Source organism: Haliaeetus albicilla, chromosome 5 (genome assembly GCF_947461875.1).
Source record: "Haliaeetus albicilla chromosome 5, bHalAlb1.1, whole genome shotgun sequence".
NCBI lineage: Eukaryota > Metazoa > Chordata > Aves > Accipitriformes > Accipitridae > Haliaeetus > Haliaeetus albicilla.
Genome location: NC_091487.1, coordinates 26,228,129 through 26,250,771, shown reverse-complemented (window position 1 = coordinate 26,250,771; position 22,643 = coordinate 26,228,129). Strand labels below are relative to the sequence as shown.

General features: G+C 48.8%; 3 protein-coding genes across 7 annotated transcripts in view; 2 read left to right on the top strand and 1 right to left on the bottom strand.

Moving 5' to 3' along the window:
- FLVCR2 (FLVCR choline and putative heme transporter 2) overlaps positions 1-17,175 on the top strand; it is a 42,511-nt gene extending 25,336 nt beyond the window's left edge. The window contains exons 6-11 of one of the 3 annotated variants that reach the window (XM_069783840.1): positions 3,027-3,137; positions 3,780-3,885; positions 4,364-4,475; positions 4,903-4,958; positions 7,256-7,353; positions 15,704-17,175. In XM_069783840.1, coding sequence (XP_069639941.1) covers positions 3,027-3,137; positions 3,780-3,885; positions 4,364-4,475; positions 4,903-4,958; positions 7,256-7,353; positions 15,704-15,737 — 517 coding nt within the window. In that variant the 3' untranslated portion in view covers positions 15,738-17,175. The other 2 variants (XM_069783842.1, XM_069783841.1) reach the window with 2 other exon arrangements.
- A 528-nt stretch (positions 17,176-17,703) lies between these two features.
- ERG28 (ergosterol biosynthesis 28 homolog) lies at positions 17,704-20,302 on the bottom strand. Of its 2 annotated transcripts, XM_069783843.1 has the most exons (4): positions 20,065-20,296; positions 19,772-19,862; positions 18,404-18,522; positions 17,704-18,234 (listed from the first exon to the last, which is right to left on the bottom strand). In XM_069783843.1, exons 1-4 carry the CDS (start codon positions 20,195-20,197, stop codon positions 18,155-18,157), a joined length of 423 nt encoding a protein of 140 aa, XP_069639944.1. In that variant the 5' UTR covers positions 20,198-20,296; the 3' UTR covers positions 17,704-18,154. The 2 variants fall into 2 exon arrangements, with proteins under 2 accessions (XP_069639944.1, XP_069639945.1); XM_069783844.1 differs by lacking the exon at positions 18,404-18,522 and having other exon boundaries at positions 20,065-20,302.
- Positions 20,303-20,548: 246 nt separating this feature from the next.
- Positions 20,549-22,643, top strand: part of TTLL5 (tubulin tyrosine ligase like 5) — a 143,915-nt gene continuing 141,820 nt past the window's right edge. For both annotated transcript variants that reach the window (XM_069783831.1, XM_069783830.1), the window contains exons 1-2: positions 20,549-20,672; positions 21,235-21,402. In XM_069783831.1, the coding sequence (XP_069639932.1) occupies positions 21,323-21,402 (80 nt within the window). In that variant the 5' untranslated portion in view covers positions 20,549-20,672; positions 21,235-21,322. The remainder of the gene's footprint in view (positions 20,673-21,234; positions 21,403-22,643) is intronic.

Sequence of the window (22,643 nt, the reverse complement as noted above, 5' to 3'; positions counted from 1 at the left end):
GCATTCTTTTTGTCCTCTAGTGAACATGGTGACAAAGGCTGCTTCCTGAGAAACACCCTGCCTTGGTGTCTTTCCCCAGGGGTTTCTTTGCTTCCCTATGCACCAGTGTCTACCTGTGTCTCAGTTAAACCCTTTTCAAAATTTTGGGTCTGTCCTGGACTGCTGGGCACTACATCTCCTTTTTTGTCATCACTGGTATGCTCTGGGCAGCAGGGTCTTGCTAAAGTCTGGTTTAGCACGAGTCAGCTTGTGTGCTTGAGGCTATTTCCTATATCAGGAGTTGCGTTCAGGGCTGTCTGTTCAAGTCCCAGTTAGGGACTGTGGCGAGCAGGCAGCCGTTCAGTGCATGGCTTCAGGGCACTTCCTGGTGTGTGATTTTCACAGCACTCAAGCCTGTGGCCTTGTTTGTTCACAAGGGTCTGTTGATTTGTTTTGCCCTGCTGGAGTCTAATGATTCAGGGAGGTCAGTGAGGAAAGCTTGAAGTCTCCTAGAGCCAGCTAATGTGTGGTAGATGAGAGACCCATGGCAAGATCAAACAGTTTTCTCCATTTTGTCCCCCAGTTAGTTCTGCAGTTCTAATGGAGAACACCTTCAAGAGCTGCCGGCTTCTATGAGCCTGCCCGCTTTATTTCTCAGTGGGGGGCTGCATGTTCTGGGAACTTCTTTCTTGCAGCTTGACTAATGACATAGCATGGATGTGAAACAAAGTCCTGACCACATCTGGTCACTAACTCATTCATCACCTTTGCCTGGAGATGAGGGGGAAAGCGCAACTGTTGGCAACTGACAGAGTGAATCAGATACAAACTACTTAGAATACTTGAACCATAAGCCTAGGGAACTGGGTGAGATTTTGTGGGCCTATCCTAAAAGCTCTGCACTGGGACCAAAACTGGCTGTGGGGAGAAATAAATATTAAAAACCCCATGTGCCAAGTGTCCCTGCTGGCAAGAGACTAAGCTTCTTAGGGCCACAGCCACCTCTTGGAGGCCTGCACTATATTTTAGCACTGACTGCCGTGCACTTTGGAAACTCCTGTTTATGGAAGAAGCACCTGGTTCAAACTTGGTCTGTGCAGCCCAGGGAGCTGTAATTCTAGCCTTGAATACCTTTCCTAGTTAGCACTTTTCCTCCCCGGCTGCGTGTCAGGGGATGGGAAGCATAAGAACTCATGGGAGATATCTGAGGAACCTGTATTGAGCAGAAAGTCTTTTACCTGCTTCTCTTTCACTTTCTGGGGCTGCTCTCTAACTCCTCTGTCAGTCTTTTGGGTCTTCTTCTCCTGCAGTCCCCAGGCTGTGTGCTGGCCACGTAGCAGCTCTCTATAGTGGGTTATAGCAGAAGTAAGCAGCCCCTTTATGCTGCCTTCACAGACAACTTTTTTTCTCCATGACAGCATTGGGAAGAACATATTCTAGAAATGATACAGCATTGGAGGTTAAGAGATTTGCCTACTCCTTTGATGCAAAACAAAATTACTTGTCACAGCAAAATGTCGTTCAGCCTTTCAATACATTAAATGTGTCTGGTGAACCTTTGTAAGCATGGATCGATAGTTGAAGTCTGAAATTAGCTTCTCAAGCCTGTATTTGGGTACAAATTGATGTATGAGCATGAGCCCCACGGACTTCAGCCATTGCAGCAGTGAGGGAGGACAGAACCCTAGCTGGAACATTCTGGTTTTATCTGTAGTAGTTCAGTGTACTGCAAACATTTTATTACACAATATAATACTGGCTGCCTGTTTGGGTTGGATTTTTGACGGTGGTCATTTGCATTAAAAAGGAAAAAAAAAGTGAAAAAGAGTTTGAGGTTTAGTTTCTTTAGTAGAGTTCTAGAAACTGATACCAAACACATTCTTTAATGGATTAAGACTAAAATTTGGTAGAAAGTACACAATTAGCTCGTGGTTATATATTTAACTTCTTCCTAAAAGACAATAGCCAAAAAGTTTTGTCAGCTGTGGTAACTGTTCTGCTTTAAAGATCCTGGTGGAATTTCAGTCAAGTAAAGGATTTATCATTCCTTCCTTCCCCAAACTATGTACTGTGAAGGGCTACTTGCTAGGTCCTGTACTAGAAAAAGCCTTGGGTTTTGGATGTGGGAAGGATTTCCTTGGTGTCTAGGCAGGGATGACAACTGCTAACGTTTCAGTTCTGGTAAAGCTGGCCTGGGCTGCTACATGTGTTTTGCAGTACCAAGCCCACTGATGTTCCTCAGTGTGGCCAGGCTGCAGGTCTGGCTATTCCCAGGATCTGCCTGGTGTGCTTCCAGGGCATGGGGTCTCTTTGTCCCCTCTACCCAGAGAAGAGTGCTGGTGGCTCAGCTGCCCTTGGCCCTGGAACTGGCACTAGCCCTGCTAAACGCTCCTGTGGCTTGAGGGTGAGGCTATGAGGGCAACCTGGCTTGCACATCACCTCTCCAAGTACAGTAGGCAGTTTAAACACAGAAAGGAGCAGCAATGAAAGGTGTTTTGGATAGCACTGAAAAATACGGGCCCGTAACACTGTAGCAGTGTTGTCACCTCTTCCCTTTACTTTCCTGCTTGGGAGTGCTCAATTGCCTCAGCTCCTGCTTATAAGTAAGCGTATCCAACTGGTTATAGTACAGAGGGTGCCCAAGAAAGACTAATGATCTCTTTATTTGGCTCTTGCTCTTCCCCTCAAGAGGCATGTACAGTAGATGACCAGGGACTTGTCAACCCATGGTAGGATCTGAGCTTCTTGGCTGCCTCATAGGTGCCTCCTTATAGGTGTGATGCCCCGACCCCACAGGGAGCAAAGTCCCTGGTCATGAGGTAGAGATGTGAAAACTCCTAGGTGCTGTTCTTGCTTCTCCTGCTGCTCTGCTGTGCGTACAGGTGCTTTCGTGCTCTGTCAGTCCAGTTCTTCTGTCTGGGGTAAGGGTGTCAGAGAGCTGTGCAACTTTTTTTTTTTTTTAACCACGTGCTGCAAACTATACCAAGATCTGTGGGCGAAAAGGAGGAGTGGATTAAATAATACCCTGACTCTGTTTTTTCTTGTAGACAGACAACACTAGTCGTCTATATCATGTCTCTGGTGGGAATGATAGCCTACACCTTCACTCTGAGCCTAGGCCACCTCTGGGTGGTCTTTGTGACTGCAGGCATGCTGGGGTAAGTTCATGTGCAGGCTGCTTTCCTCTACATGTGAGCTGCTAGTGGATGAGCAGGGAGGCAGAGCTTATGGTGTAGGAGGGATTGGGGAGAGCTATAGCCTGTGTGTGGCTCCTGCATTGTTTAAGGACAAAATGATCTGCTTTTCCTCTCTCTCTCTTGTATGTATTTCATTAGGGTCAGGGACATTAGCATGGTCCTGCGCAGCTGCAGCTGCCTTAAATGTTCCAAGTAATTAAGTGAAAGTATTTGGGAAGCAAGTGGTACCACAGCCCCATAGATGACGAATGGGCAGGAATGTAAAGCATATGGGCCTGGGTGGCTGTTTGACCATGCTGGGGATGATGCCCCTTAGAGTTACTTGTGGGAGATGCTCCTTTTAATGCCTCACTCTTGTAGCAACCAGCAGCTCCCTGCTGGCCTGGCTCTGTGCCTTGAGGCTGTGGGTAAAGGTATTTCTGGGTAGGAGGAAGACCTGTGCCATGGTGAGGGAGTCGGACAGCTGCCTGAGCTGTGACAATGCTAGGGGAAACATCCTGTGCAGTCAGTGAAGCATCCCCAAAGGGGTATGGGCTACACTGTGCGTCTTCAGTCTTCCTTCTGGCAGTTGCTGAGTCTTCCTCTCTGTGTGTTTCTGTACAGGTTTTTCATGACAGGATACCTTCCCCTGGGCTTTGAGTTTGCTGCAGAGTTGACATACCCAGAATCAGAAGGAACATCATCAGGGCTCCTTAATGTCTCAGCACAGGTAGGTGTGTTGTTTTCCCTTTGCTTGCCTCTTTACAGGCAGAAAGATTAAATTGTAGTTCCCAGCCTTGACTCCTATTTCTTGTCCATGATTATTGTAACATACTGCAGATCTAAGCACCCCAGGACCTGGCTTTTTGAATGATGCTCCTCATGGCATTTCTCTAGTGGCATCCATTCTGTTTCTGCTTAGGAAAATCCATCAGGATGCCAGCCATCCTTGCCTTTTCCAACATTGCTCCTAACAGCCTAGGACCTAGCTCTTCTCCAGTGAGAGATGGGATTCCAGCCTTAACGGTCACCCGTCTTCCCATCAGCTGCATGGAGGTGCCTCTGGGTGTGTTTATAACCAAACTTCAGCCGCGCTAGGCCAACAGCTTGGCTGGCCTGTATGCTCTGATACTTCGGTAAAGCTGGGAAGCTCTTTGGGCTGCTTTATAATAACAGTACATCTTGACACTGCCTTTGTTTGTTTGTAGATTTTTGGTATTGCTTTCACCATCAGCCAAGGGCAAATCATGGATTGCTTTGGGACAAAGGCAGGAAACCTCTTTCTTTGTTCCTTCCTATTCCTGGGGACTGTTATGACAGGTAATTAAATTTTTCAGTGTTCTCTGCTGTGGCTGTTCCCCTTGGGCTTGGCATAAGAATTGAAGGGCTTTTGTGTGTAGTGGTGCCTGCCGGAAAGGGCAAGACCCACACAGCAGTCCCATAGCAATGCTGCTGTGCTTCTTCAAGCATCTGGTCTGTGTTACAAAAGAGATCCAAGGCTTCTTGCCCTAGCTGCTGGCTGGGGTCTCAAAGATGCATCTTCTATGTGCTGCAATAAGGAGTCTCTATCCTGCCTGTTTTGGAAGTGCTCTCTGCCTTATCCAGGAGAATGGTTTCCCTTGCTCACCGTAACACGTTCCTGTCTCCTCTGGGGCCTCTGCTGCCCCTTTGAGTCCTGGGGAAATTGATTTGGGCTCTGCATGGTAACTTAACTGCCTTCACATCTCTCTTCCTCTCTCTGTCCCAGCATTCGTTAAGGCTGATCTCCGAAGACAGCAGGCCAATTTGGATAATGAACAGACAGTGAGTAAACCTCCCTTCAGTCCCTGCTGTGCCCCTGCTTTTAGCTCAGGACAACACCCAACCTCTCCCCTTTCTAGGAATGGGGCTGGCCCTTCCTGAGTTATGATTGCAGCTGCGATTCTCTTCTCTTATCCCACCACTTGCCCAGCCTGTGGGGAAGCTCCTTGTTGGCATTTTCAGACAGGTGGCTGTAATCTCAGCTCTGGCAGCTGCTGGAGCCTCTGTTTTCTTACTGTTAATGTCACGGAGAATCTGTAAGCTCTGGTCCTTTGGGAGTCTGCAGGGCTTCACACATCTTTGTATAAGCTAGGGACAGATGTAAAGCAGCAATGTGCTCACTTCTCTCCCCTGGCAATGCACTGAGCCCTCCAGTGTTTTGCTGTTGTTTAGAGCTGGGTAACTATTATTCCAGGCCCCTAGGGAGGCAGGTTATTCCTCTTATTCCTTGTCCTCAGCTGCCAAGTGGGGTTCAGTGTATGGGACTGGAGGAAGATAGGTGGCAAAGCCCAAATGAGAGCTTGAGCAGCCTGGCTCACTTTGTGCAGTGCTGCAGAGAAGGCTGCTAGTTCATATGTGTGCACCAGAGCTTGGGGTATGATGTCCCTGTGGCATGCCGTGCAATAAATGCAGCTGTTTGCATGTGGGAGAGGGGCTCTGGTGAACTAATTGCGGTGGATACTTGTTAGAAGCTCTCCCTGCAGGGAAAGGGAAGAGACTGGTGGTTGTTTGAGGCTCTTTTCCTTATTGCTCTGGGCTCCCCTTCTAGGACGTTAGCAGAGACGTCCACTCAACGTTCATGAAGCCATCAACGACGATGACTAGCAAAGTGCATAAGCTCAGTTTTCTGCTGGCTCAAGTCAGGTCTTTTCAGAAGACAGTGCTGCCTTCCTCCAGATAATCTAACCAGTCTGATCTGGAGAGAGACCAGAAGGTCCAAGAAGCAGCTCTGCTCCGACCGGCTGCTCAGGAAGGTGGATTTTCAATTACAAAATATATGCTTTTTTATTTTTATTTTATTTTTTATTTATTTTTACTGAACTATCTCAGCACAAATGCAGAGAGTAGGATAAGTAAAGGGAATTGATGCTGTCTTGAGTAGTTCTTGCACATACAATTCTAGACTAGAGGGCGGGGGAAAGGCTGTACAATGTTATCTAGTTTGGGTAAAGGAGTCCCGTGTGTGTGTTGCCCCCCCCCCCCACTTGTCATTACTTAAAAAGAATTCCTACTTTTTTTCTGCTCTGAGGCTTACAACTTTGGATGATTTTAGCAGTGGCAAGCATCATGGTGCATGGGACCAAGATAGAAGACAACTGCTCTCCCAAAATCCTGGTGTGAATGGGGCTAACTGGAACACACTTAGCTAAGCTGAGCTGGGGTAAAGACCAGTCTGTTTTGATATACACCAAACTGCTTGTATCCCTCAATTAACAGTGCTGAAGTCAAAGGCAGAAGATGAACTGTAAGGCCAGTCCATCCTCTGCAAGCCCTGAGGCAGCAGGGTTATAATGAGAGGTGCTGGTGGCACTGTGAGTTAATTTGTAACACACGTGTAGAAGGCCCAGGAAATATCAAGGTCGTTTGGCAGTGAACATGATGCCTAGTAGCAGTAAGGTCCTTTCCCTTTGTCAGACACTTCTTTCACCAGATGAATTGTACACTTTTGCTTAAGCTGTTTTTAGTATAAATCTTTTTAGTATAAATACAATTGTAAGAGCTTGCTGCTGGAGGGCGGCGGGTGTTGAGACCAGAGTAAAGGTGGTATAGGTGTCATTTCTATAATGCTAAAAGTCTCCAGAACTGACTGCAGAAAGAACCAGAGGTATGTGTGTGAGGTAACAGGTCTCAGTCAGTCAAAAACTTCACTGGCAGCTCCTTCCGTCTGAGGAGTTGTGCTTGGAAGAAGTCATGACAGACACCCCACTACACGCCCAAATGTGGCCTCCACATGGCTGAGCTCACCTGGGTACTTCTCAAGCTTAACAAACAACCCCAGGTGCTCAAGCAGCTGAAGGTGGGCTGAACCTGGTGTTCTGTGCTAACATGGATGCCTCAGTCAGGGGAGCAGCCAGCTGGGCTTTGGCATTTTGTGCTGCCTTTATGGAGAGCTCTGATGCAGTCAGGTACTGGAGCTTTTCTACATGGCACAGCTGCCTTACACATGCTTGGGCGATTTTACTGTTTTTTTCCTTTTTCTGTTCCTCTTTTTTTTTTTTTTTTTATTTCCCTCACCTTTCATTTCCCTCCCTACTTCCCTCCATCTTTTCTGGGATGGTGACTTGTGGCTGTTGTTACAGAGACTCCAAGGCAGCAATCAGATCACGGATTACGGGACTGTACCTTGTAATTCTAACCCCATCAATTCCTATTCCTGCTCACTAGCTCATACACAAAGGTAGGAGAATCGCACTAATCTGCTTCTCTGAACACTAATGGGTGGCACAGGCACCAAGCCAATGGCACTTCTGGAGTGACAGCAATGGCCGTAGCATACCACGAATCTTTCTGGCCTTCTTGGGTCAGAAAGGAGAGGGAAAAGTCTGAGAGGAAAGGCAAGACAGCTTTCAAGAACAGAGTGGAGATCCCACTAGACTCATGTCAGATAGGGGCACAGGGATTCAACTAGGTGCAGCAAGGCAAAGTCTGGTGCTGGAGCAGATGAAGAAATGAATTGTCAGTAAGTTATTGGGGAGAGGAGGTGCAGGCATTTGGAGACTCTTCTCTGACGTTACTTTTACAGTCCAGATTCTTGGCTGGAAGTGATACGAGAAGCCCTGTAGAAGAGTTGGCTTTGATCACAGCCAGGACCCATGGCCAACTTCAAGAAGAAAGTTTAAAAACATCTAGCAATAACAGAGTCATTGGGTTGGTGCCTTTTGGTATAAGAATGCCTGAAAATTGTAAAGCTCTGTGCTTGCTGATCTGTGAATCTCAATGGCACTTGGCATTTTCTCAACTGTTGCTCGGGGTGTAATGCTTTATTATAACTCACTGTCCTCTGCTTCGTACTGACTGGCTGATCTGCCAAGTTAACCACACTACCCTTTGCTTTTCAAGGTGTTCATCAAGTGTGTGTATCACTTAGTGCCACAGCCAACAGGACTAACGTGCAAAAGCAGAGTGAGTCTGTTGGGAAAAACAGCCTTAATCCTGCTAAGATTAGAGTGTGTGCTACAGGGAGTGTGAAGCTGCCATGCTTTGATGCAAGTGTGGGGAAGAGTCCCTTGGGCAGGGAAAGATTTGACTCCAGGCTGAGTGCTTCTGAAGCTGTCTCCATGCTGCAGTCTGTGGCAATTTTAGCAAGGTACATGTGTGGTGTTGGTTTGGGACCAAGTAGTTGAGAAGCTGTAGCTGCATGAGCTGGGCAAGCCTACTTGGGGTATACTGGTACGTTTTTGATGGCTGAAGTTTATGTTATCACCTTTGTTAGCAGACCTAGCTTGGTACAATTGCCAGTGTTACCACTGACATCCCAGTTGCAAAATAGACAATGTTAGGCTCAGGCATGTTGCTGTATATGCCCTGTGTCAAAACTGCTTTCATAAAGAAAAAAAGACATGTCATTGTCATAGGAGACTCCCTTCTGAAGGGAACAGAAGGCCCAATATGCAGACTGGACCCACTTAGGAAAGTCTGCTGCTTGCCTGGGGCCCTGGCTAAAGATGTGAAGCGAAAGCTTCGTACCCTGGTATGGCCCTCAGATTATTAGCCATTATTGATTTTTCAGGTAGGCAGCGATGAAGTTGCAACAAGCCAGCAGATCAATTCCTGGCTCCAAGCCTGGTGTCACTGGCAAAATTTGGGGTTTTTGATCGTGGGTGGTTTAGATGACACCAGGCCTGCTGGTAACAGATTGGGTACCCCTGTCTCAAAGGGGGAAAAGGATCTTTGCACAGGAGTTAGCAGGGCTCATTGAAAGAGCTTTAAACTAGATTTGAAGGGGGAAAGGGATAAAACCAGGCTCGCTAGAGATAATCCTGGGGGTGACGTGCCAGTGTTTGAGAGACAGTGTGTTAGCGAGGTCCTTTGCTCAGCTCAGTGGAGGTAGGGGATGGAGATCCATGTGGCAGCAAAGACGCAAGGGTTATGGATGTGTTAGAAACCACGCAAGCACCTGAGAATGGTCACGTAGGAACTGGGGCTTCTCATACTCAAAAGGTGGCAGGATCAATAGCCCAACTGAAGTGTGTCTACACCAATGCACACAGCATGGGCAACAAACAAGGGGAGCTGGAAGCCATTGTGCAGCAGGAAATCTGTGATATAGTTGCCATCACGGAAACATGGTGGGATGACTTGCACAGCTGGTGTGCTGCAATGGATGGCTATAAAGTCTTCAGAAGGGATAGGCAAGGAAGGAGAGGCAGTAGGTAGCCCTGTATGTTAGGGAGTGTTTTGACTGTCTAGAGCTTAATGATGGTGATGATAGGGTTGAGTGTTTATGGGTAAGAATCAGGGGGAAGGCCAACAAGGCAGGTATCATGGTGGGAGTCTGTTATAGACCATGCAACCAGGACGAAGAGGCAGACAAAATATTCTACAAGCAGCTCAGATAAGTCTCACAATCGCTAGCCCTTGTTCTTGTGGGGGACTTAACTTACTAGATGTCTGCTGGAAATACAATACAGCAGAGAGGAAACAGTCTAGGAGATTCCTGGCGTGTGTTGAAGATAACTTCCTGACACAGCTGGTGAGTAAGCCAACTAGGGAAGGCACCCTGCTGGACCTGTTGCTCACTAACAGAGAAGGACTTGTGGGTGATGTGATGGTTGGGGCTGTCTTGGGCATAGTGATCACAAAATGAGAGTTTTTGATTCTTGGAGAAGTAAGGAGGGGGATCAGCAGAACTGCCAGCTTGGACTTCTGGAGGGCCGACTTTGGCCTGTTTAGGAAACTGGTTGACAGAGTCCCTTGGGAGGCAGTCCTGAAGGGCAAAGGAGTCCAGGAAGGCTGGACATTCTTCAAGAAGGAAATCTTAAAGGTGCAGGAGCAGGCCATCCCCATGTGCTGAAAGACAAGCTGGTGGGGAAGAAGGCTTGCCTGGCTGAACAGAGAGCTTTGGCTGGAACTCAGGAAAAAAAAACAAATGGGGAGTTTATCACCTTTGGAAGAAGGGGCAGGCAACTCAAGAGGACTACAAGTATGTTGTGAAGTTATACAGGGAGAAAATTAGAAGGGCCAAAGCCCAATTAGAACTTAGTCTGGCTACTGCTGTAAAAGACAACAAAAAACGTTTCTGTAAATATATCAGCAACAAAAGGAGGGCTAAGGAGGATATTCACCCTTGATTGGATGTGGGGGGAAACAGTGATAAAGGATGAGGAGAAGGCTGAGGTACTTAATGCTGCCTTTGCCTCAATCTTTAACAGTAAGACAAGTTGTTCTCTGGGAACCCAGCCCCCTGAGCTGGAAGACAGGGATGGGGAGCAGAATGAAGGCCCCATAATACAAGGGAAAGTGGTTAGCAACCTGCTACACTGTTTAGGCACACACAGGTCTATGGGGCTGGATGGGATCCACCCAAGGGTACCGAGGAAATTGGCAGAAGTGCTCACCAAGCCTTTCCATCGTTTATCAGCAGTCCTGGCTAACCGGTGAGGTCCCAGTTGACTGGAGGTTAGCAAATGTGACGCCCACCTACAAGAAGGGCCAGAAGGAGGATCCAGGGAACTACAGGCCTGTCAGTCTGACCTTGGTGCCAGGGAAGGTTATGGAGCAGATTGTCTTGAGTGCCATCACATGGCACATACAGGACAACCAGGTTATCAGGCCCAGCCAGCATTGGTTTATGGAAGGCAGGTCCTGCTTGACTAACCTGATCTTCTATGACAAGGTGATCTGCTTAGTGGATGAGGGAAAGGCTGTGCATGCTGTCTACCTAGACTTTAGTAAAGCCTTTGACACCATCTTCCACAGCATTCTCTTGGAGAAGTTGGATGCTCATGGCTTGGTTGGGTGTACTCTTCGCTGGGTAAAAAACTGCCTGGATGGCTGGGCCCAAAGAGTTGTGGTGAATGGAGTTAAATCCAGTTGGTGGCCAGTCAAAAGTGGTGTTCCCCAGGGCTCAGTATTGGGGCCAGTTCTGCTTAATATCTTTATCAATTATATGAATGAGGGGATTGAGTGCACCCTCAGTAAGTTTGCAGATGACACCAAGTTGGGTGGGAGGGTTGTTCTGCTCGAGGGTAGGAAGGCTCTACAGAGGGATCTGGACAGGCTGGATTGATGGGCTGAGGCCAATTGTATGAGGTTCAACAAGGCCAAATGCCGGGTCCTGCACTTGGGTCACAGCACCCCCATGCAACACTACAGGCTTGGGGAAGAGTGGCTGGAAAGCTGCCCGACGGAAGAAGACCTGGGGGTGTTGTTTGACAGCCGGCTGAATGTGAGCCAGCAGTGTGCCCAGGTGGCAAGAAGGCCAACAACATCTTGGCCTGCACCAGAAATAGTGTGGCCAGCAGGAGCAGGGAAGTGATTGTCCCCCTGTACTCGGCGCTGGTGAGTCTGCACCTCAAATACTGTGTTCAGTTTTGGGCCCCTCACTACAAGAAAGACATTGAGGTGCTGGAGTGTGTCCAAAGAAGAGCAACAGAGCTGGTGAAGGGTCTAGAGCACAAGTCTGATGAGGAGCAGCTGAGGGAACTGGGGTTGTTTAGTCTGGAGGAGAGAAGGCTGAGGGGAGACCTTACTGTTTTCTACAACTACCTGAAAGGAGGTTGTAGCAAGGTGGGTGTTGGTCTCTTCCCAAGTAGCAAGGATAGGATGAGAGGAAATGGCTTCAAGTTGCACCAGGGGAGGATTAGATTGGATATTAGGAAAAATTTCTTCACTGAAGGGGTTGTCAAGCATTGGAACAGGCTGGCCAGGGAAGTGGTTGAGTCATCATCCCTGGAGGTATTTAAAGGATGTGTAGATGTGGTGCTTAGGGACATGGTTTAGTGGTGGACTTGGCAATGCTAGGTTAACAATTGGACTCAATGATCTTAAAGGTCTTTTCCAACCTAAACGATTCTATGATTCTATGGCTGTTGCATGGAGAAGACTGACACTGAGTCACATGTGAGCTTCCAGAGGATGCAGAGCTGTGGAGTTGTGCAGGCCTCACACTTCCCACTGAAACACTATTGGCTGTATAGCCCTTTTGATGACAGTGGGTCTTCCCCTGTCTTGACCCAATGGAGGTGCACTCCCATGGTAGAGGTAGGCAGCTGGCCTATTGTTTTCTCTGGGGGCCCATCATCCAGAGTATTGGCCTAATAAGGTGTGATTCTTCCTGGTGAAGAAATAGAGGTGATCTGATGGAAAACTGCCAAAACCTTTAGCAGGATGTTCAGCTGTTGAGTGGCTTTGGTGCAGAGTAGAACTGTGGAGCAGCCCAATTTCCCAGTGTATTAAGGAACACCCATGGGAAAAACCTACATGCTGATTTTCACAGGGAAAGATTTTCCATTTTCACCTAGTAGTGGCTTCTGGTGATGAAATGGAAAGCCTAGAATCTGGCTGAGCTGTTGACTTTGTAGGAAGAAGAGCAATGTCTAAAGCCATAGTTTCAGTGATGAGAGTCAGCATTTATCAGCCTTGACTCTCTGCCCAGGAATCACAGCCTCTCAACAGCCACCTGTTGGAGCTTTTGGCCACTGTGTCCACACTGCAGGATGTTTTCCCTTCTTCCTGCAGGACCTGCCTTGTGTTCAGAAGCAGTTTGTCTTCTGTCAGTGCCCTTATCTGCTTATGGTTATAATTAAACAGATGTTGCAATTAGTAGAACTTGTAGTGGGAACTAAATTAGCCTAATGGCATTGTGGACACCTTGTCCTCTATTAATAAAGCTGTGGTGTGGTTCCAACAATCCTCCCACTTCTGCCTGCCTCAGTTCCCAGAGTGCCAGCAGGGTTAGCTTTCTGTACCTCAGGACGCTTGTATCAAACACCCATTTTACATGATAATGAGCCTCTTTGTGGGCTGCCTTTGTTGTAAGAGCATCTGAAGCCATTCCAACATTGTGCCTTAAGGTTTCATAGTAGTGTCAGTTGATTCAGCATACACATTATACTCATGTATATGCTGTGTACAGCCTGTGCTCATTGCTCCTCGTTTCCAGCATCCATGCAAACCTTCCCATATTGTTTCTTTGCATTACGAAATAGGCATCTTTGCTGGTTTCCATGGTTTGTTTTGACTCAGGAGTGAATTGCTCAAGAAAAGTCTTAGGCAACATTTCTTTGGAAATACTTTTAAGCTTGTAGGGGTTTTTAAGAAAGCAGCTATCATATAGAGTGCAGGATTCCAAAATGGCAGGACTGTCTTTGTTCAAAATGGGCTTTGCTGGCCCTATTTAAAACTTGCAAGTTTGATTAATGTGTGTTCAGGGTGCTTGAGACTACTTTGTGCCAGTCTTATGTAGTGGTAGATAAATCTAATTTTTGTGTGTGTGTGTGAAGAACCCATTCTTGATAGCAGAGAGAAGGGAGTAAAGTGTTTTCAGACTTTGTCCTGGTTTTGGAATTGTAATAAAATTAAAAACTTTTGTCTGGAGTGTTATGCTACCAGCAGGGCTGAGCACTGATGAGTGCATGATTTTGGATGACCAGTGACCTGCTCTAGCCATAGCCAGGGATTTATTTAAAACAGGACTGAAGTTCTGCTGTGTCCTCAAACCGTGTCGTGGATAAGTCAGGACTCGATCAGGGCCAAGTACCTTTTTTCACTGGATGTTTGCCTGGATACAAAGATGCATCTGATGGATCTCAGTGGAATACCCAAAAGCATGTTGCTTTTTCCTTCCAAGGCCAGTGTTGATTCAGAGGCTGGCTTAAGGCATTAGGGCAAGCATCCACCCTTGGTAGCTTACTGGAGTCCTTGCAAGCTGTAGCATGCTTACTCTCCAGTGAAATACTGCCAATAAAAAAAAAACCTGCTGGAATTTTGCGTAGTAGGTACAAACGGTGTGTGCCCCATCCCCCGCTTTCCAAACTTCCCAGCTCCATTTCTGTGCTTACTGTGTGGCAAGCAGCCTTCTCCTATCCCAAAGCTATGGGCAGGCCATCTGTGTGCCCTTTTCCAGTACTGTCACTCCCAGCTGTGAGAGCAGCCTTCCTTTCCCAAGGTGGTGGAGCCCTGCAGGCTGGCTGATCTCCTAAACCTCTGTTCCTGTAGCTCCACAGCAGGTGAGTGGTGTTCAGACCCCAGCGGTGCTTGGGGAGCCTGTTCAGAGTTGCCAGAGTGTGGGTGGGGTTTTCCAAGCCTAAATGCAGCTTGCCCCTTACTCCTCCTGCCTCTGGCACTAACATCATGCATCCCCCTACCTCTCCTGCTGGTAGCAGTTCCCTCTGCACTTCCTGGCTTTTCTTTCCAGGCATGTCTTTGAAGCTTTCCTGATCTCACTCCTCTGCTTTGGGGTATTGCTGCTGAGCTCTATAAAACCTGTTCACCTGCAGTTTGTGTTAAGAGGTTACTCAAAATGAAACTGTTTCGTATCTCTTGCTTCCATGCTGCCTGGACTCCTCTTGAACTGCACTGGGAATGTGAACCTCTTTCCTGTGCACCTCTGACTCCTGCCTCAGGTGTCAGTCTTGCCCCACAGTGAGTTAACTCAGAGCCCAGACTGTGGGAGACTCCACATTTACCTTTACAAGTCTGCATGGTGCTTTCTGAATCAGTGACAGCTGGGGTGTCTCACTGTAAGCAGTCAGAACTTGAAGAGAGGTATCTGAAATCCCCTGGAAGAAGTTGTCATCTCCGGTTTAATCCTAACACACCCCAGAAAGGCTCAGCAGAGGAGCTCATCAAGCTCCACCCAGGAAGGCTGAACTGGAATTGCAAAAGTTCGTCTGTTTCATGCAGCCCAGGATGGGGTGATAATTGGGCAGCAGTCTTGCTTGTCCTTGCTTTTCCTCTGGGAAATTACTCTACAGGTCCCCCACCTTAAGGGATGAAATTGTAGGGAGGGTTCAAGTAATTGGAATTCCTCTGTAGGATTTATGCAGAAAAAAAATTATGTATGTTTGCCTCTTATTTCTTATGGCTTTTTGAGATATGAGTAATGAACGTTGAAGAAGGCCTTATCTGTACCACTTTGTAGAATTATCCCAGCCATAAGTCCAAGCTGGGGATGGGGAAGAAGTGGGGTAGAGGGTGCCAGCCCTGAATGGGGGGTGGAGATGAAAAGACTTGAAGATGAGCAGAACCAGCAATCTATCTGGGAGCTGAAGAGGCCCTCAGACATGCCAGAGTAAGGACAGAGAGGAGCTAGTTGCTGTGCTGAACCTCCTGAGGGTGCACAAGATGCAGGTTCTCTCTGGTGCTTGCACAGACACTATGCTGCCCCACGGCATGAAGGAGGAGTTCCCAGTTCCTTCCCTTGCCCATGGAACTGGCCCTGCAGCTTCACTGCTTCGAGGCTGATCTTGTGTCACAGTGAAATGTCTTCAGTGACCTGGCTGTGGGACTGATACCTGGGTCTGTACAGCTTCTGTGAAGTAACTGTGGTCTGAGGACTACAGCAAGTAGCTTAAGGGAAGTGGGACCCTTACTCTGCCCTGGTGCCCCTTGTCTGGGCAGTAGAGGGGTCTGGAGAAGGAGGAGAGAACCAAGTGCACTCTGAGGATGGTGATTCTTCTTTGGGCATTTCTGCATACTAGCAGGGAGCTGCGAATTAGCCAGCCTCTGGCCAGCTGGTCTCTCTGAAGCATGGGTCTAGCCACCCAGGAACCTAACCATATTGTTTTTCTCTGTCTGACTTGCAGAAAGCAATGCCAGAAGCCTGCACCGATCCCATAGTTGTGGAATCAAAGCTGTGAAATGGAGGGCTGGCAGAGCTGGGAGATGCAGCCCCCCTCATTCCCATCTTTGCTACCTACATCATCCTCCTGTAACATGCACACCATGGCAGGGGGGGCAGCCTCAGGACAGGAGCCCAGTGAACTGCTTGTGGAGAGTGTGAAATAGGAAAACAAGGAGTTGCTCTCTTCAGTTGTACCTCTGCATCTTGCTGTTTTGGAGACTTCGCTGCTTGGGAGGAAAAGTTGGGAAAACCCACTGCTTCTCCCCCATCCCACCATGTATGCTTGGAAAAGAAAAAGCACACGTGCTGAGAAAAGCCATAGTTCCAGGCTAGCCCTGAGCACATGAGGGTGGCACCCTGCATGTGGCTGTGTCTTCTCTTACAGACAAGGTGTGACATGAAATGCAGAAGCTGGACCACACTTACTCTGTGAGCAGCCCTGGAAGAGCTTTCAGGTGGCCCTCAGCCTGTGATGCTCTGTGTTGTACAGGTGATGGTAGGGGCCCCAGCATATCACCAGCAAATGCAAAGCAGTGCATCTGTCACCGCCAGCTCTGGTTTTATTATGTGGCTGTCCCAGATGAAGCACTCAGTCTGTGGATAAACCTCTGCTCAAAATTCAATGAGGTTGCCCTCATGTTCCTATATACTAGGAGTAAATGAGAGATACCAATATGCCTCCTTCTACCTGGGGGCAAGGACTAGTTCTGCAGCTTATGTTGAAGCTACAGGCTAAGCCCAGCTCATCACTACACTAGCAACAGGAGTCAAACCACAAGCTCCTTGGGCTGAGGACTGTGTCTTCCTCCTTAATGATTATAAAGTGCCTTTTGCATGTTTCAACACTACAAATTTTTTTTTTTGTAAGGTGTTATATTAAGATAACCAGCCAAGGCTGCGTTGTTCTTCACAGCCACAGCGAGAGTATGATGGGAATCCAGATTTGCTCCAGTGTGGAAGCTTCCCACTTTATAATAGAGAACAGGAGAAGAATCCCTCTTAATAGCATTTGTGTCTTATAGACATTGCCCCTCTGTATGCTGCTGCTTATCTTCTAAATGCAAATGTAGATCCTTACATCCCTTCTCCTTCCTTTCTAGCATCCCTCCACTGGTGGAGACATCAAGTGTCCTTATACTCCTTAGATCATGCAGTTATGCATGTATCATTTGGGGGGGGGGGGATAAAAACCACAACCAGGTGGAATGGATAAAAATAGCCCTCTCTAACATACCATTTTTGACAAAACATTTTTTTGGGTGAAATTATACAGTATTTTGACACATTAAAAAACTGAAGTCCTATCTTTAATAGTTTGGGATTGAAAAGCCATTTTAGATCCCCATCCTCAATAGAAGTTTTTGTATAAAATAAAAACATTTGAAGTGTAAAATGAAACCTGACACGTTCATATGAAATGGTTGAAACAGTCTACATCTGGCTCTTTTAACAGCCTGAAATGTTTTGCAGAATGGAAAAATCATCTTTCTGCCCAGTGCTACTGTTGTGCTCTTTTTTTCCCTTCTGTGTTTTTCCTCCCTTTCTTCTGCACATATACTGTCTTCCCAGCTAGGAGATTCTGCTGGTTGCTTCGTGCCTTCTGTGCACTGCCCATCTGCTTTGGGCATTATTTCATCTAGATCTAAGCAACCTGTTCCTGTTTTCTCCATCTTCTGTAGTTATAGCTCACGGCAAAGGTAGCTCACTCCTTGCTCACAGATGCATGCAGCTTGCTGTCACCAGTATGCTGTGGAAGCAAGAACTGAAACAACTCTCTTTGTGCGTGTGTGTGTGTGATGTGAGCAGTCAGACCCAGAACTTTGTGGGAAGGAGTCAGGGAAAGGTGGGTTTGCTGTAAAGAGAGATGATTTATCCTGCAACATACAGTAGAACCTGCTGTTTGCTCTGAGGTTGTACATCCTCTACCTGCTGCTGTGTAGCAGAAAGACAGACATAGCACCATGCAGTTTTCTGTCATTTATTAGAAATGGCCCCTGAGGAACACATGCATGCAAGTTACACAGCAGTGCCAGGGGCAGCACATGTTCTGTCTTTCTGGTCCAAAGTGTTTAGTGGATCCTGGGTAGCTCTACACCTCCTCCCCACAGGTACACTGGGAGAGAAGTCCTTAGTGCAGTGGGCACACCTGGGACATTGTCTGCTATGCTCCAGGGAGGCAATCACCAACTGCCCCCTGCAAGCTTTGACACAAATTCCTCTGGGACTTGGTCTTGGACATCAGTCAGTTGAAATGTTGCCTGGACAAGAAAAAACACTTGGTAGTGAAGAATGATTCTGAGTCCAACATTGATCCACCAGTAGGGCTAGTGTCCTGGAGAAGTTCAGCTGAGCTTTCGTGGAAGTTTGGCAGTGAAGATAGGAGACACCACTGACCTACACAGGGCCCTCAGCTTCAGTTTTTCTTCTTGTTTTGCGACAGTGCTTCTACCTCTAGGTACTGCAGCCCAATCAACATTCCCAAGATGGAGAAGCCTGTGATGGCGATACAGGATGAGTTGTGTAGCAAATGCTGTACAGGAGATGAGACATTCCCTCCCACCGTCCTCTCCCTGCCCTTAGCTCATAGCCCCATGGGGAGTTTTTCTGGGGGGTCATACCTCCAAGGAGAGTTTGTGGGGGGAGGATGCAGAGCTCTACTTACTTGCTACCATGAGGGGTGCCATAACTCCAATTGTCAAGGCTGCAGTGTGGTAAATGAAGACCTCGGAGAGGAAGTGAACAAGGGCCAAAAAGAAGGTGAAGAGCGTGATGTAATAGAGGCTGTTGGAGAGCAGAAAGAAGCAGGTTATCATATAGGCCATAGTATGGGCACAAGCATGGCTGAATAGAAGAGGCAAAGCTGCATGCTGCCCTGTCTGTCCTCACTCTGGCAGCACAGAGGGCACTTGGTCCCTTGCCTAGTGACATGCAAAAGCTCTCTGGGCAACAGCTGAGAGGAGGACGGGGCGCTGTTCAATGACGCATTGAAAGTCATGGGCATTATCTGGCCTGAAGGCAGGTAAAAAGGGGAGAGCAGGGGTAAGGCACCGGTGAAGTGAGAAGCATGTACACACACAAAAAGAGGGTGAGAACTGGATGAGCCAAGAACTAGGGCGACAGGACTTAGGTGATTCCAGGCTACATCACCTGACACATCTTCCCACCTGTGCTCTGCTACCCTCTAGAGGCCACAGCTGTGGAAAGTGAGCAGGTCCAAGAGATGCAAGATAAAATTCCTTCTAAGAAAAAACTGGCTTCATGGTAATTAGCACTGCCGCCACCCCTTAAAACCAGATAATTGAGTCCCTGTACCTCCCTACTACAGATAAGCCTAGGCAATCCAAGGACATGCTACCAGGTGAACAGTGACTTCTGCTGCGGGGCTGGGGGAGGTGGTGACAAAAGAGTGAGTTCTAGCAACCTCCAATGCAGGCTTTGTCTAGCACAGAGCCAGTCAGCCTGCTTGGAAATCCCTCTCAGAAATAATTCTGTTACCACAGGGAGAAACGGCCTGCCTCCCACCACAGCATCAGGATGCACCTCAGGCCTTGTCCTCTGCCCCAGGTAAGAGTGTATGGAAGAAGGCAGCAGGTTAAGACAACTGCAAGGGGCCGCTCAACCTGCCACAGTCTTTAGCTGAGCTGCCACAGGCAAAGTACCAAGGATCAGTCGGACCACAGCATTAGTAATTGCTTAATGTCAACAGAGCAGCAATGCCATCAGAAGATGCTTTCCAAGCTGGAGCTCAGAAATCTGTGACATGAGAAGTTCTCAGATCTACGAATTTCTGCCTGAGCTAAGAAACAGAACTCAAATGCGCAGGCTCTCCCCACAGAGGCAGAAGGGAGAGGGAGCAGCAGTTAACACACAAATTTCACACTGCTATTTAAGCTTTTTCGGGAGAACGCTTTCAACCCTATAGAAAGCTCAGAAACGGCTTTTGACTCCCCACCTCCTCCGCGCTGCCCTCTAAGCTCAGGTTGTGACTAGCAAGCAAACTGAAGGATTTGTCCGGTGCTTCTTTACGTACGTCCTATTGCGGATGTCGATGGCGCAGAGACAGCGGATCACTGATGACAGCAGGGTCCAGACGCCAAAGGTCCGAGCCTGGAGCCCGTTCACTGCGCAAAGAAGGGGGGAGCACATGGAGACCACGCACAGCCCCGCTTGCCACCCCCCCATCCCCGCCGGGGAGGTGCACGCCGGGGCAGCGGGCGGCTCCTGGGCCCGAGAGCCGCCGCTGAGGCGCGGGCCCGAGGAGGCCCCAAGGCCAACGGCTGGAAGGCCACCTCCAGGCCTCGGGGCGGCCGGCGCAGCCCTTACCGAGGCCGGGGCTGGCGGTGTACAGCTTCTCCGAGAGGAAGCTGTGGTCGCGGAAGCTCTGCAGGGTGTTCCCGGCGGCGATGACCGACACCATCACCAGCCAGCTGCGCAGCACGTTCAGGAACCGGCTCATCCTCCCGGCCGGCGCGAAACCTGCCCGCAAGGACCGGGCCGCGCGCACCACCCGGCGTCGCCCGTTACCGGTCGCGCCCTCTCACCGGCGCCCCTCCCGCGCCCGGCCCCCTCCTGCTCCCATACTCCGATTGGCCGCGAGCGTGCCGCTCCATCCACACGCCACGCTGACGTGTGGGCCTCCACCGCCAATCGAATCCCTCACCGCCTGGGAGGCGGTCCCGCCCCCCTTGGCCCCGCCCACCATGCAGGTGGAGGCGGGAGGGGCGGCGGCGGGCGGAGAAAAGACCGGGCGAGCGGCCGGACCGTTGCGCCTGCGCACTGGGGCGGGCGGAGGGCGCCTGCGCATTGGGGACGGGACGGGGCGGGGCCATCGCCCGTCGGTTGTTGTAGTAACGGGGAAGCGGCGGGAGGGGCCGCGGCTGCTGGGCCGCTGTGTCCGCCCGCCTCTGCCCGCTCCGGTGATGCGGGAGCAGGTATGGGGAGCAGAGGGCTGAGGGGCGGTTGGCTGGCGGCCCCGGGGCGGCAGTCGCGGCCCCTCTGGCGCTCCCCGCCGCTCTTGCCTCTCCTGGGGCTGCCGCAGGCCGCCGGGCCCGGTCGCCGCGGGTTAGGCCGGGCCCTAGCGGCCCCTCCGCTCGCCGCCGGGCCGGAGGGCTGTTCCCGGGCTGGCGGAGGTGTTACAGTGTCCGGCTGACCCCGGGCGGCGGGGGACGCTCGGCGCCGGGGAGAGGCAGGCGTTTCCCGCTGGGCCGGGCCTGGCTAGCCTGGTGCGGTTCCGCGGCCGGAGGCGAGGCAGGGCAGGGCAGGGACGCGCTTCAGCGGTAAGCGCCTGAATGACTCTCACGGGCAGGTGAGGAATGATCTGCTGGAAGGTGATGCTTCTTCCTACACTGCCCTGGCTAGGAGGTGATTTACAGCCTGTAACAAGCTTGTTGATAGTCCTGTGAGAAATATATATTGACAGGAGGTGGGAGTTAAGTTACTTCATCTCTCTTGCTGTCCTCAGCTATGCATTCATGCTTTTAATCCTTATTGCAGGTAACTGCTCTTGCAAGATTCCTTGAATCTGCAGGAAGGAGTCTCGGAGGCTGCTGAGACTTGGGCTGTATGAAAACTCCCAGAGGAAATGCCAGTTGGGATGGCTCGAGATCTGGAGGAAACTGGCTCATCCTCAGAGGAAGAGGAGGAAGAAGATGTTGGGCTGGAGTAAGTAGGAAAAACTGTCTTAACTCTTTCTATCTCCCTGTGCTTCCTGCAGTATTTGTAGTAATCTGAAAAGACAGTTGCACTCCTTACCTCCTCCTACCTATAAAGTGGAAGATGGTTGGTTTGGGCCTCAAGGCTGTGGGCAGGCTGCCTACATTTGTAGCCTAAAAGACCACCATATTCATCAGGGTTGGAGGTGCAGCTCTTCATTGGCTACTCTAAAGTCCATAATTTCATTAATCTCTTCCTGTCATGTTCCTAAGGTGGGAACTTTCTTAATGATGATTAAGGAAATGAATGTCCTTTTTTGTTTGTTCGTTTAGTTTTTTGTTTTAGTTTTTACTTTGCTGCAGAGAATGGAAATCTACTGTACAGTAGACTGATATGCAATGTTTTATGTCCTTTCTAAAAACTGCCTTGTAAGAACTTAACTTCTAGAGTTTTTATTACTTATTAGTGTATGTTTGTTCCATCTTTTTTTAGTAACTTCTTTTATCTTTGCTTGTGAAGGAGTTGCTCCCTTATTCTTTCCCAGAGCAGAATCCGTTTTCTGTTTCAGCTGGACTTACTTTAACATGTCCTGTCTGTTTTCTTTTGGGCGCATATTGTGACTGAGTGCCCAGTTGCAAACTGCAGTGGCTTTAAGGCATTTGGAGGAATGTTACTTCATACCAAGTAGTTGGCTCAGACTTGCCAGACCATCATGGATGGAAAGGTCGAGAACTGCCTTCACCTCGAATGTAATTGTAATAGTGTGTTGGCACCAAGTGACCAAGGGTCATCCTAGGAATGAATGACTGTCACCTGGAGGATTGAACCTTACTGCAAATCCTCAGGACAGGCTTAACATAAACTCCCTTCCTGTTGCCTCAGCTCATTTCCCACTTATATAAGGCTCTGGCCTGTAGTATAAATTCTGGAAGCTTCTCGGGTTCCTTCCAGCTAATTACACCCTAGTAGTTGATTTTCTTTTTTTTAATTTTTTTTTTATCTTTAGAGGTGGTGGAAGCAGATGGGAGTGCTGTGAAGTTAATTTGTCTGGGTGATAATGGTAATAAGTTGGTTAAGAGGACCAAGGCTACACTTAAGAGTACTTGCTTGTTCTAGCATCAGAAAAGTGCCCTTTTATATCTGTTACTGTGTTGTAAGTGTAGGAGGTATTTGTCTTCTGTAGTTTCTCCAAACCTTTGGCAGACAATCATCTTGCCTATAGACATTCTATAGACAAATGCTTCTGTGTA